At 38.5% G+C, this 11,242-nt stretch overlaps 1 protein-coding gene and 1 pseudogene across 2 annotated transcripts in view; both read right to left on the bottom strand.

The window, feature by feature from the left end:
- Positions 1-3,738: 3,738 nt before the first annotated feature.
- Positions 3,739-5,255, bottom strand: LOC101304437 (annotated as a pseudogene). Its single transcript, XR_183948.1, has one exon. The product of XR_183948.1 is annotated as an allene oxide synthase-like (transcript).
- Positions 5,256-8,252: 2,997 nt separating this feature from the next.
- Positions 8,253-11,242, bottom strand: part of LOC101292377 (proteasome assembly chaperone 2-like) — a 4,190-nt gene continuing 1,200 nt past the window's right edge. The window contains exons 2-7 of the mRNA XM_004292420.1: positions 11,003-11,168; positions 10,839-10,897; positions 10,621-10,739; positions 9,739-9,979; positions 9,334-9,457; positions 8,253-8,527 (exon numbers count right to left, since the gene is read on the bottom strand). Of these exons, the coding sequence (XP_004292468.1) occupies positions 8,448-8,527; positions 9,334-9,457; positions 9,739-9,979; positions 10,621-10,739; positions 10,839-10,897; positions 11,003-11,168 (789 nt within the window). The 3' untranslated portion in view covers positions 8,253-8,447. The remainder of the gene's footprint in view (positions 8,528-9,333; positions 9,458-9,738; positions 9,980-10,620; positions 10,740-10,838; positions 10,898-11,002; positions 11,169-11,242) is intronic.

The raw sequence follows: 11,242 nt of genomic DNA, 5'->3' as shown, positions 1-11,242 counted from the left end.
TCTCGGTTTGCATCAATGGAATGTGATGGAGGCATGGAGAATGTCTTACAGTCTTAGTGGTGGGGCTAGACCAAATGTTGATCACCTATTGGAGACTATTCATCCAAATAGGAGGCCAATAATCATTCTTCTCAAGAGGTTACTATACATCACCTTTTTCATCTTTGTACAATGGGAGTTAATAGCCCAAAAAATATAAAACAAATTCATTTTTATTCTAACTTTCCGATTGTTGATATATAAATCTCACATTAGAGAAAATTGGACATTGTCTGTGGTTTATAAGAGTTTGGACTATTCAATTCATTGTCAATTGGTTTTGGATGTGAACTCCATACTATTTTATCATGGTATCAGAACGGGTTACTCATGTCCACGTGATAATGCGTAACAGCCACATGAACTCCACGTCACCCCAAATGTTATCCACGTGTTAGGCTTGAATATTATTATTCACACTTGCAGGGGCGTGTTGAGATATAAATCCCACATCGGGAAAATAAGACCTGGCATGTGGTTTATAAGGGTTTGAGCCACTCCACCCATTGCCATTTAGTTTTGGATATGAACTCAAGACTACTTTATCACTGATATGTCATAACTTAAATTTTTTTAATCAAATAGGTTGCATTCATACAGAAGAAGTTACAAGCGGTATGAATGATACAAACAGAGCCACTAATGGACCACTTATAAGAAACATCAAACTAGAGGCCCGACCCTAACTTCCTACTGGAGCTAAATCTCTTGTACACCATGAAGCTAGGAAAATGATCATCAAGACCAGAAGACTCAACCGACATATAGCCAACGAAGTTGGTACAGAATTCTGACAAGGCAGTGACTTCTATCCCTTGAATCGACTTCGCCTCCTGAGTAGTGAATACTTGTAATAAATAACAGTTGAAAACCGTCATCACTCATCAACGGTGTTTGTAATGAGCCAAGCAGAACAACCACAAAGGATCAAAAGAACCAAACACAAAATACAACAATAAACAAAACAAAAAGGAAAAGCCAGGAAACACAATAGCACAAAGAAGTGCAGCAGCCTAGTCTTAACCACTGCGCCGAAGCCCAGATCCCGGCATTGGCCTAGATAAGCTCCCCCATATTTGTAGCCTTCCTAAAACCAAACCCAGTCCGTGGCCCAGATCCGCTTCACCAGCCTGCTTCTGCCAGACCCACCATTCCTCCATCAACACCTCTGCCAACTTGCCTCATGCTATATAACTATCCTGCACAACTCAGATCGACGGGGCCTCCACCATCAGATTCGCGGTCAAAACTCCTAAACTCAATTGCACCTCCCTGAGATAACTCGTCGTAACCCGACCAGAGACCCGATCTGACCTCATATCGCCTATCGATCTCTGATGCAACCACGAGAAACTCAAACAGACCCGATCCGAACAAGAGGAAACCGGATCGGGTACAAAGACCGCCAGAACAACTACAAAAATCTCATGCCGGATCAAATTTCGAACCCTTCCCCTACCACCTCAACTGTTGGATCTGCAACTCCCAATCCTACCTCTTCCTTCCAACTTGCCCACTAACCTTGACAAAAACAAGAGAAGAAGCCAAGTAAAATGGCGGGCACTCCAACTAATTAAACGTTTCCTCTCCTGGATGGAGATATTGTGGCGAGGCCGCGGACAATGTTTAGCCGCGAGAGAAGGGCTCTCTATCTTACTAGGGTTTTTTCCTTAGGCGCGTTCCATTTTCTAAAGGTGCGTGGAGAAACAATGTTTTATCATGTCATCGCTTACCTGAATTACCTCTATTGTTTCAATTCAAGAATGTGGAGGTGAAGAATCAGGTCCTCTCTGAGGGTCCTTGGTTCTACAATAACGCTATGCTCGTGCTCACAAATTATGACGGTGTCTTTGCTCTCTGAGGGTCCTTGGTTCTACATTTTATTGTTCGAATGATCCTAGATCATGATCATTTTCTATTTTTCAAAGAAGGAAACACTATAACACATAGGCATTGCCAACTTAAAGAGGAATACAAGAGTTTGAGATGTTTAACCTCTTGGGCCTACGTAACAGGGTACTAGCCATGAGACATCATACCCAAATTGAATTGCACGTATGATCAAGTGCTTGGGGTTCATTGTCCAACTAATAAAGAAAAGAAACACGCTAAATTGTTTCTTCAAGTCTAATAATATATATACCTTACTATCTAAAAACTGGAAAGAAACACACAAGAATTTCTAGCTCCAGATAAAGATGTCATTCTCTTCAACTCGATTCATCCTTACTACCCCTATGATGAACTGATCAATAAAAGGAACTAAAAGCTATTCAAATACGGGCATGACCATATTCACCGTCATGCATGCGTATATATCTTCACAAGAGAAGCAAAAAATATTGTTGCCACTCCATGCATGCGTATATATCTTCACAAGTCAGAGACTCATCATAACAAAATGACATACGCCATCTGTTATAGGAGGAAAGATGTAGAACTATAGAAGTTCTGTAATATTAAACCCAGCACCAAATTCATGCAGATAGGGTGTCCAAATCAGAATTTTCTCAAGAAGAAATAAAACGAAATGGCATACTCACACAGTCACACATGAAGGTAAAGAGAAATATTGGACGGAAGAGAATCACCCCATATCAGGGAAGAACATAGTAAATCATGTAGAATAGGGAGCTTTATTGGCAAATCCATTCGTATTAACTTATACTAAACAAAAATTAGACACGAATTGGGTGTGTGACATGGTATATATGTAATCATGAAAGCAAGCATATGAAGATTTTTTTCTGAAAAAAAATTAAAATGTATGATCGATCTAAAGAGTGGTATGTTTCCAAATTCTATAAGAGGATCTACGCTGAACATCCACAACACAGTCCTACTAACCATGGGACATACTGATGATAACTAGCTCGTTTTTTCTTTTTCTTTCTTATACAACATAGAAACCCGATTCTTATGCAGGACATCTGCTCCATGAGTCGTCATCACCATGACCAAAAATAAATAAAATCAATTGGCAGGAATCTGTGAAAGACTATGTTTCAAAACTTATTTGAACAACATTATTATCACATCTTCCCTGGATAACATGTGGAAGCTTAATTTTCCACCAAAATTAAGTGGCAAACTTTTCTATTGGCATTTTACCTACTTAAAGAAAGACTAAAATCCAAAGCTAGATTAAACAAGTTCAATAACCAATTGATTCTCTTTCTTGCTTTCTGCTCTTTGTGGCAACACACCCTTATTAGGATCTTAAATTCTTAATCCCCTCTGGATTTTGCTACTAATATTATTCAGTGATTTAAAGCTAGTTAGTATTTTTAAATTTGACAATAATGCTGTAGAAAAATGTTTGCCAGTCTGTGGCAGATTTGGGAGGCTAGAAATACACTTGGGTCTTTACAAATTTCCCTCCTTGCTGCTACACTATTATTTGTTTGGTCTATATGAAATCATGCAAAATACAGTGACAAAAAACACGTTGTACGAGCACAATCGATTATCGATCATAATACGCATGGAATTCGAATATTTTCTTCAACACATTATTACAAACGACGACTGAAACAAGATGATAAACAAAATAGTATATGACTCGCAGAAATATATACAATCCAAAACTCCATAAACCAGCCAACTTCAAACCAAAAGAAAATACTTCAATCAACTCTCAACCTATCCAGTGCTACAAGTGAATGGCATCGAGAATGAAATAGGTACCACTTATAAGAACTCATCGACCATTCAAGAGGCTTTGGTCAGTGATTTGAACTTCACTGATGTACCCAACGAAATCGTAGTCACATCAACAGCACAAGTGTCATACCGAAGGAAAAACTCAACCAACATTAACCTAGACAAGAGTAACACCAAGTCCTTCCCGGCGCACTGCTTGTTCTCCACCGTAGTATCATCCGTCTCACGACCATTCGACCAATAAACATACTTCAACAATTTCTCACCCTCTCCTAAAAACCTGTCCCCTACAAAGTCCTCTGGATTCTTAAAGATCTTCGGATCCTTTGTGGCAAATGGTTGATATCCAAAGATCATTTCCCCCTTCTTGATCTCAAATGCTGCATCATGGCTATGGATCACTATATCCTCCTTGGCCTTCCCGTACTGGAACGGCACCGGAGGCTCGATCCTCATAGCTTCATAAACCACGGACTTGGTCAGAGTCATCTTCTCCAACGCCGAGAAAGTTACATTCCCGTTGCTTTCCTTAACCACGTCCCTGATTTCATCTCGGAGCCGGCGGTGCAAGTCCTCTCCTGCAGATCCAACCCACTTGATCAAAGTAGGGAACAAAAGCTTCATGCCACCAAAAGCATTGAAGCAAGCCAAAAACACAAGATTGTGGCAAGCTTCGTCTCTCGGAATCCCAAATTTGTTCTCGGCGTCCTCCAAAACCGAAGACGACGACTCGTGAAACGCATCGTAGAGCTTCTTGTAGGTTGATTTGACGAGAAAGGTAGGGTAGGGAAACGTGTGCAGTAAGAAATCTTCAGCAAAGCTCAGCAACTTTGGCGACCCGAGTGTGATCTGCGGAGCCAGTTGCGGTGCGAGCCATGCAGCCACCAAGTTCGGCCCTTTGGAACCCAATGAAGTATTTTCCGACCCGCAGAACAGCGAGAAGACGAACTTAAACGACATGTCATCGCTCGGGGTGTTGAAGTCTGCTTTGCCATTTTTGGAAATTTGAGCTTCGAGATTGAGAAAGAGGTCGGAGAGGTGAGTTTGGAAGAGTGGGATGAACTTGTGGTGGCGACTGGCGAGTAGAGATAAGAAGAAGCGCTTTAGAGTAGCGTGGTTTGGTTCCGAGGGATCGAGATAGGCGCAGACGCGGTAGCCGCCGGTGAAGGATGTGGAGGGCATGTAGGTACCGTCCAAAACGTTGCGTTTTTCGACTTTGGAGTTGTCAAAGAGAATGGGGAAGCTCACAGCGTCGAGGACGGTAATGACTCTAGGGTTGGAAGCGATGAAGGAGCCGGGAGGCATGTTGGTACGGAAGACAGTGGAGTTGTACTTTTGGATTCGGGTTTTGAAGAAGTCATCTTTTCCTTGGTTGTAGAAATAGTTGTAACGATCTTTGATGGCACCAAAGAAGGGTAAGCCATAGTCACCTGGGATTGGCTTCAATGGAAGGTTGGCTGGTGCGATGACGATGAGTCAGATGGGGTGGAAGAAGAAGATGAAGACATTGTAATCAAATTAAGTTAGTATAATGTAGAAGCGTATAGGTTTATATAAACATTACAATAAACTGAACCTAGTTGATACATAATTACATATCATATTCTGACTGTGCAACTAGTCCAAGTGTGGTCTTATTTTATAGCCATGCATAGTTAAAGAAGTTAAAGTGATCGAGGAGCTGTATTTTTATATATTCTCTAGTTGGTTTCATGTAATATATTTGGTAAGAGCCATCTACCATCTGCTGTGTGGTGCTTAATTTAATTTTGATTCATTTCAGAGTCAAGTAATTAATTAGTTAAAGGGTTGTTTTTAGAAATCTAGATAGTTGATCGAGGATCAGTTCATCGTTTTTGAAGACGATTTTCGTAAACATGAAACTGGCTTTTAATAGTATACGAAACAACACCTAACCAGAAAGAATGAAGTAATCACCTTTGAAGTAATGAAGTCATTCACAAAATCACAACTACATGGTGTGCATCTTCAAACTAAGAAACACATCAATTCAGATCCAAGAGTAGTAAGTAGAAATGATCTTTAACCAGAAAGAATTCAGTTGAGATGGAGATGGAACACCCATTCATAAGTTTAAAATAGCAACTGAATATTAAAGCGTGATGGAATCGCGCGCAAGAACAAAAATCAACCATTTTTCGAGCTCCTGTCTTTACCAAACTAAGATGCCATCCTCACAGCCAAACAAAGATGAATGGTCTTGTGATTGCTTTACCAAAATGGTAGAAGCCGGGGGAGTTCAAGCACCAGATGTGGATCATAATCATAAGGCTGTAAAGTGGTTAAAAGTAACTAATAAAAATACTGATTAGCTAATCTTGCTGGTTTGCCTGGTTATTACTATGTTGGTGATCTATGGGTTTCAGAGACTCCTCATATTATAAGGATGTTCTTATCGAGGACTTATAACGCAAGAATGCTCGAGGTAATGGTCTATGAACCACTCGTAACATCCCTATCATCAATCATAAAAGTTCAGTTAGAAAATAACTGGTTCAAGATTTTGCTTTAGTCGGGGTGTGTAGCTAGGAGAGAATATTACTTAAAGTGGATATCTATTAATATTCCACACAAGGAACTCATGCAGCTAATTAATAAGATTTCAGATAAACTGAATCCAATGATTTCCATATGTTCATCAACCTTATTGCACAACAAATTCAACAGTGTGTATGATAAATATTCAGAAAGGTTATGATCAAATATTCCAATCAAACGGAGATGCACATGAAATCAGATCAGGAACATGCATTGAAGATATGTGCATTAGTTTTATCCTACTCGAATCCTAACTGCTGGACTTTGACAACATTTGCCAACTAATAGAGCCAAATTTCATGAAGAATGACAAATTGTGTTCAAGATATACCTTCTTGATAATGTCACGATTCGTCGTGCTTTCAGCATATTTAGATCATAGTTACAAATATGATCACTTATTGATGAAGGCAAAAGTTTCATCGAATCATGTTCATGTCATCCCGGGCTCCCGGCTGCACAACATTTTGGAGGTCTTTTAATCAAAAAAAAAAAAACATTTTGGAGGTCTAAACTTCCAAAACAAGGTGTGATAGATCTTGAGCAAAACGAGATTTTGACGTTGATTAGGTTAGAGTTCACGATGGAAAGTCATAAATAATTTGTCACTTTCTATATGTTATTTCGTATTTGTTGAGAGGGTTAAATATTGGCACAGTTCATGACTCTGAGAGCTACAATAGCTCAGTTTGAAATTCTATATTGGCATTGTGACAGAGGCAAAGCCTAAGAAATTAAACATGGTTTATAAAGGTTCCATGTGAATCACGATTTCAAGCTTTTTCACTTGGAATGCCTCAGCAGAGAAATAAAAATCGTATATATATTGTATCGACAAATCGGCAAGTTAAGAATTTGCTACCAACTGCAAGTATGAAAATTTATGAATCATCGTCACTTTGGCAGCACAACCAGTCAGCCACACTAGGTCTTGCAACTTATCTTGATTCATGATCACATGATTCACATCCACTGGTCCACGTATGCGGATAGTGCGGGATAAGGGACTAGGAATCATCTTCGTTTTGGTTTACCAAGGTTTTAGAACTTCCATTTTCCTCCAAAATTTCATACTTCGGATTTATCGAATTTTAGTTGCATTTTTTATACTATCGAAAATTTGATAGGTTCCGGTCAATATTGTAGTACTAAAAAATCAATTCAAACACATTTTGAATATGACGACTCAAATATTGCTAAAAAGCTCAAATTAAAGAAACTTTTTAATTTTGAAAAATCTAAACTCTTGGTTCTTAAGAACAGGAAGCACGTTTCAAAAAAAGAACAGGAAGCTAAGCAATGTTGGAAACCAAATAAGGCTTGAAAACTGGTTTCCTAACCGGTACTACAGTTATAGCTTTGAAATGAAGTAGAAAACCATTGATGACTGACCTAGCATTAGTAACAGAAAGAGTAATGTCACACCTAGATCAATTTTTTACATTGATCTTAACTGCATGATATACAACACATCGACCTGAAGAAAATTCTGAAAATTCTAGTAGTGGGAAGCTTTGTCCTGAAGAAATTCTCCTATACTGTCCAACAACCAAGCAATTAAGTCTCTAATTATGAATAGCTAACAAGCAGCTTTTGGTTTTGAAGTTTTGGTAGTGTTGGTATTATAGACTTTTATGTGTTGGCATTAATCACACGTTAGTAACACCAATCTTATTTGAAGTTCCATGTTTTCAAAGCATGTGTTAAGACTTAAGACTTGAGACAAAGGCAAGAAGCATATTCTATTTTGCCTCCCAGAAAATAGATAAGCATGAAGGATCCACCAGAAAATAATTAAACAAGGTATTCAAACTAAGAAGTTAAAGCTACAACAATGGCTGGAAAAGAGATACTTTCATAGAATAATTTGTGGAATTGACAGAACTAGTGATCATGATTCACTTCTCTAATTTTAATCTCTCTGTCCTTCAAGGTATTTGTTCAAGAGTAAAGGAACCAAACTAGGAAAGTGAACTGAGCTATGAAGCAGTAAAATTGGACTTTAGACATTCCACAAGTATGCCTTGATTGGCTTCTAAAACAGTAATAAGATAAATTAGATTAGAATGAGTTAAAAAGATCTTCGGATAGAACCAGTCGGGCTAAGAAGCTCAAAGGAGGTAAATCAGGTAATAGGTACTCAACCCTGCATACTTACCTGAGATCCGAGGAATCCTATTCCCTGCTTAAAAGAGAGACATATCTGCAGGTGGTCCATACACAGTCTTCCAAGAAATTGGAATAAACCAATTGTCATTATTGTTGCCTGCAAACAAATACCAAAATATCAGTATACAGTTAACCCCAGATCCACATCAGGTTTCTAAACTAAGGGGAAAAAAAGGTAAACAATTCTTAGGGATAGGCATGGTGCCCCTTTTACCCTTTGGGCTTCTGGTTATGCACTCCATCAACCATTGAGGTTGAAATCATGCCTATCCCTATATGACAAGATACCAAATGAATCTACTCTATACAGTCTAAAAATAAAACTAAAAATAACAATAAGATATTGAGAAAGAAGAGATCATGTATTGCAAATCTCAACATGGATCCTGTTGGTGACACTCTGGAAAGATATAAAATAGATACATCAGAAGAGATATGTGTTAACCTGCAGTCTGCACTGCAGATAGTTTAAAACACCAACACACACACATGCCACTGTGCCCAGCACATGTGTATAAACACACAGTTGCACCAACACACTATCTCTGACGGAAAGCATGGTTGGCCTCGCAATTGGTGAAGAATCCCTAAAATAAAAGGCTTGAAATTAAAACCGTCAAGTTCCCTTTCAATACAAATTTGTTTAAGTTCAACAATACAAAGAAGCATCCTGTGAAAACATTCAAAACAACAACAGACACACCAACACAACAGGGAGTGAAATATACGCAAGCTTATAGAGAACACTGGAATCCTCTCTTTCTATTTTCTTCTGTTAACACTGAAAAGAGAGAGACTAACCACAAAACAACAAAGAAGGAAGGACATGAAAGGCCAAACTCCTCTCAGACAGAAGCATCTAGTTAGCTAACTTAATGTATCTATTAAAGAAAAGAAACTGACCATGTAAATCACTGGGACTCCTGCCAAGGAGTTTACATGCTGCTTCAGCCAAATGGAAAGCATCAGGTGTATTGTCTCCTTCTGAACAGTAGCATAATAAGCAGGTAACCTTCAGTGCTTTTGCCTGATTCAATAAAACCAAACCTAGGATAAATAAACCAATATTATCTGAAATTTTTAGCTTGTAAAGCTAAAAAGTGTTATGGTCTATGGTTTTCAGTTTTCATGTGTGGCTATGGCAGTGGTGAGACAAATAGAGCAAGAATTGATTCAGAAAGGAAATGATATATAGAATTTTTTTCTGTTTTCTCGGGTTTCACCTTGCGCGACAACCTAATTATTTTCAGGAAATATTGTGGTCCAGACCAATTAATTTCAAAACTGGGTACAATTCATAAAGAATACCTTGAAGCAAGAAAAAAGAGCTGCAAACGGCAAGCTTGGGTAGTAATACTCCTCTTCTTCCAGTTCACCTTCAAAGGGCAAGCTATCCTCCAGCATGGCATTGCCTTCAGCTAATGTGCTAAGATACTTCCAAGACCTCTGGTTGGGGTTATAATCCGGCAGTCTTTTCCACCCAAGCCATTCGCAGTAATCATCTGTTCCATCAGAATCGGTGCTAGATAGGTAATGCATCTGCGAACCACTGGTACAAGGAAGACAATCAACTTAAAAGAAAAAGAAAATGCACATGAACCTACAAATGATTCAGCTATAAAACCAGATGATTTCCCACAAACCAAAGTTCAGAACCACATTTCTTTCAAGACTAATACTTGCATGTTTAAGAAATGAAAGATACATTGTTTTCACAACAGTTTCATAGTATATTCCAAAAACACACATTAACTACCTATGGATTGTAGAAGCTCCAAAATGTTTGCTCTATCATTATCAGCAACTAAAATCTGAAAATGAAGTAAAAGGAACTAATAGGTGCCCAAAGTCACTGAAATACGAAGTGCAGTAGATAAGGATGGGAGTGAAGTAGTTTTTTTTTTTTTTTTTTCTTTTCTGAAGAAAAGAAAAGGTATTGATTGAATGTGTTCCAAAGGTAACTGTTTACCATGTTGGTTGTGAGTGTCATTGAGTTTTCTTTCAAGGACCTAACTTCTTTCTAATCAAAATGTCTGCTTCAAACATATCAGTTATGTTTGTATACACATACTCTCTTATAGTAGCTGATTTCAAATATATGAAATACTTTAACCAAGCAGCATAAAACGGTCAAAAGAAGTTCAACATTTGAAGTGAGACAAAAGAAGAAAAGAATCATGCTATTTATACGTTGACATATCAATTCTCTGACACCTACCGAAATCCAAGCTCGAAAGCACAATCACATGCTTCTTTCCACTGGCAGCAACATAATCTGCCAACTTCTTGGCAAACTCAATCATCCTACCCTGCTCAAAATTACCATTCCAAACTTCACAACTACAATCGAACAGTAAAAAAAAAAAAAAAAAGTTATTAAAAACGTGCAGTGAAGGGTCCTAGTGTACCTTAACAACAGGTGACCTTTGCTGGATTAAAGCTATCCCATTAGAAGCCGATTCATAAGCTGCAGAACCCAAATTCCATTTATTTCATTCATTAAAATAAAGTGCAACATAAGTTGCATACAAAAGCCAAGTAAGAATGAGAAGCAAAGAGAAAGAATGAGCACCTTCAAGAGGAAGAGCAAGTTGGCCTTGAGGAACAGGCCCATATGCATCGTTGCCAACACAAGGAAGAACATACGGACTATCCAGAAACCCGACTCTGTCCGCCTTCGACGACGCCACTAAAAGATCCACGGCGAGCTGGCCCACATTTCCGATCGACAGCGCCGGCTGAAATCAAAAATTGAAACTTCTAAGTTTCCCATTATTCAAGTTTGTGACTTTATAAAAGAAAACCAGACAGA

Source organism: Fragaria vesca, linkage group LG2, assembly GCF_000184155.1.
Source record: "Fragaria vesca subsp. vesca linkage group LG2, FraVesHawaii_1.0, whole genome shotgun sequence".
Classification (NCBI taxonomy): Eukaryota; Viridiplantae; Streptophyta; class Magnoliopsida; order Rosales; family Rosaceae; genus Fragaria; species Fragaria vesca.
This window is presented reverse-complemented; position numbering and strand designations above follow the sequence as displayed.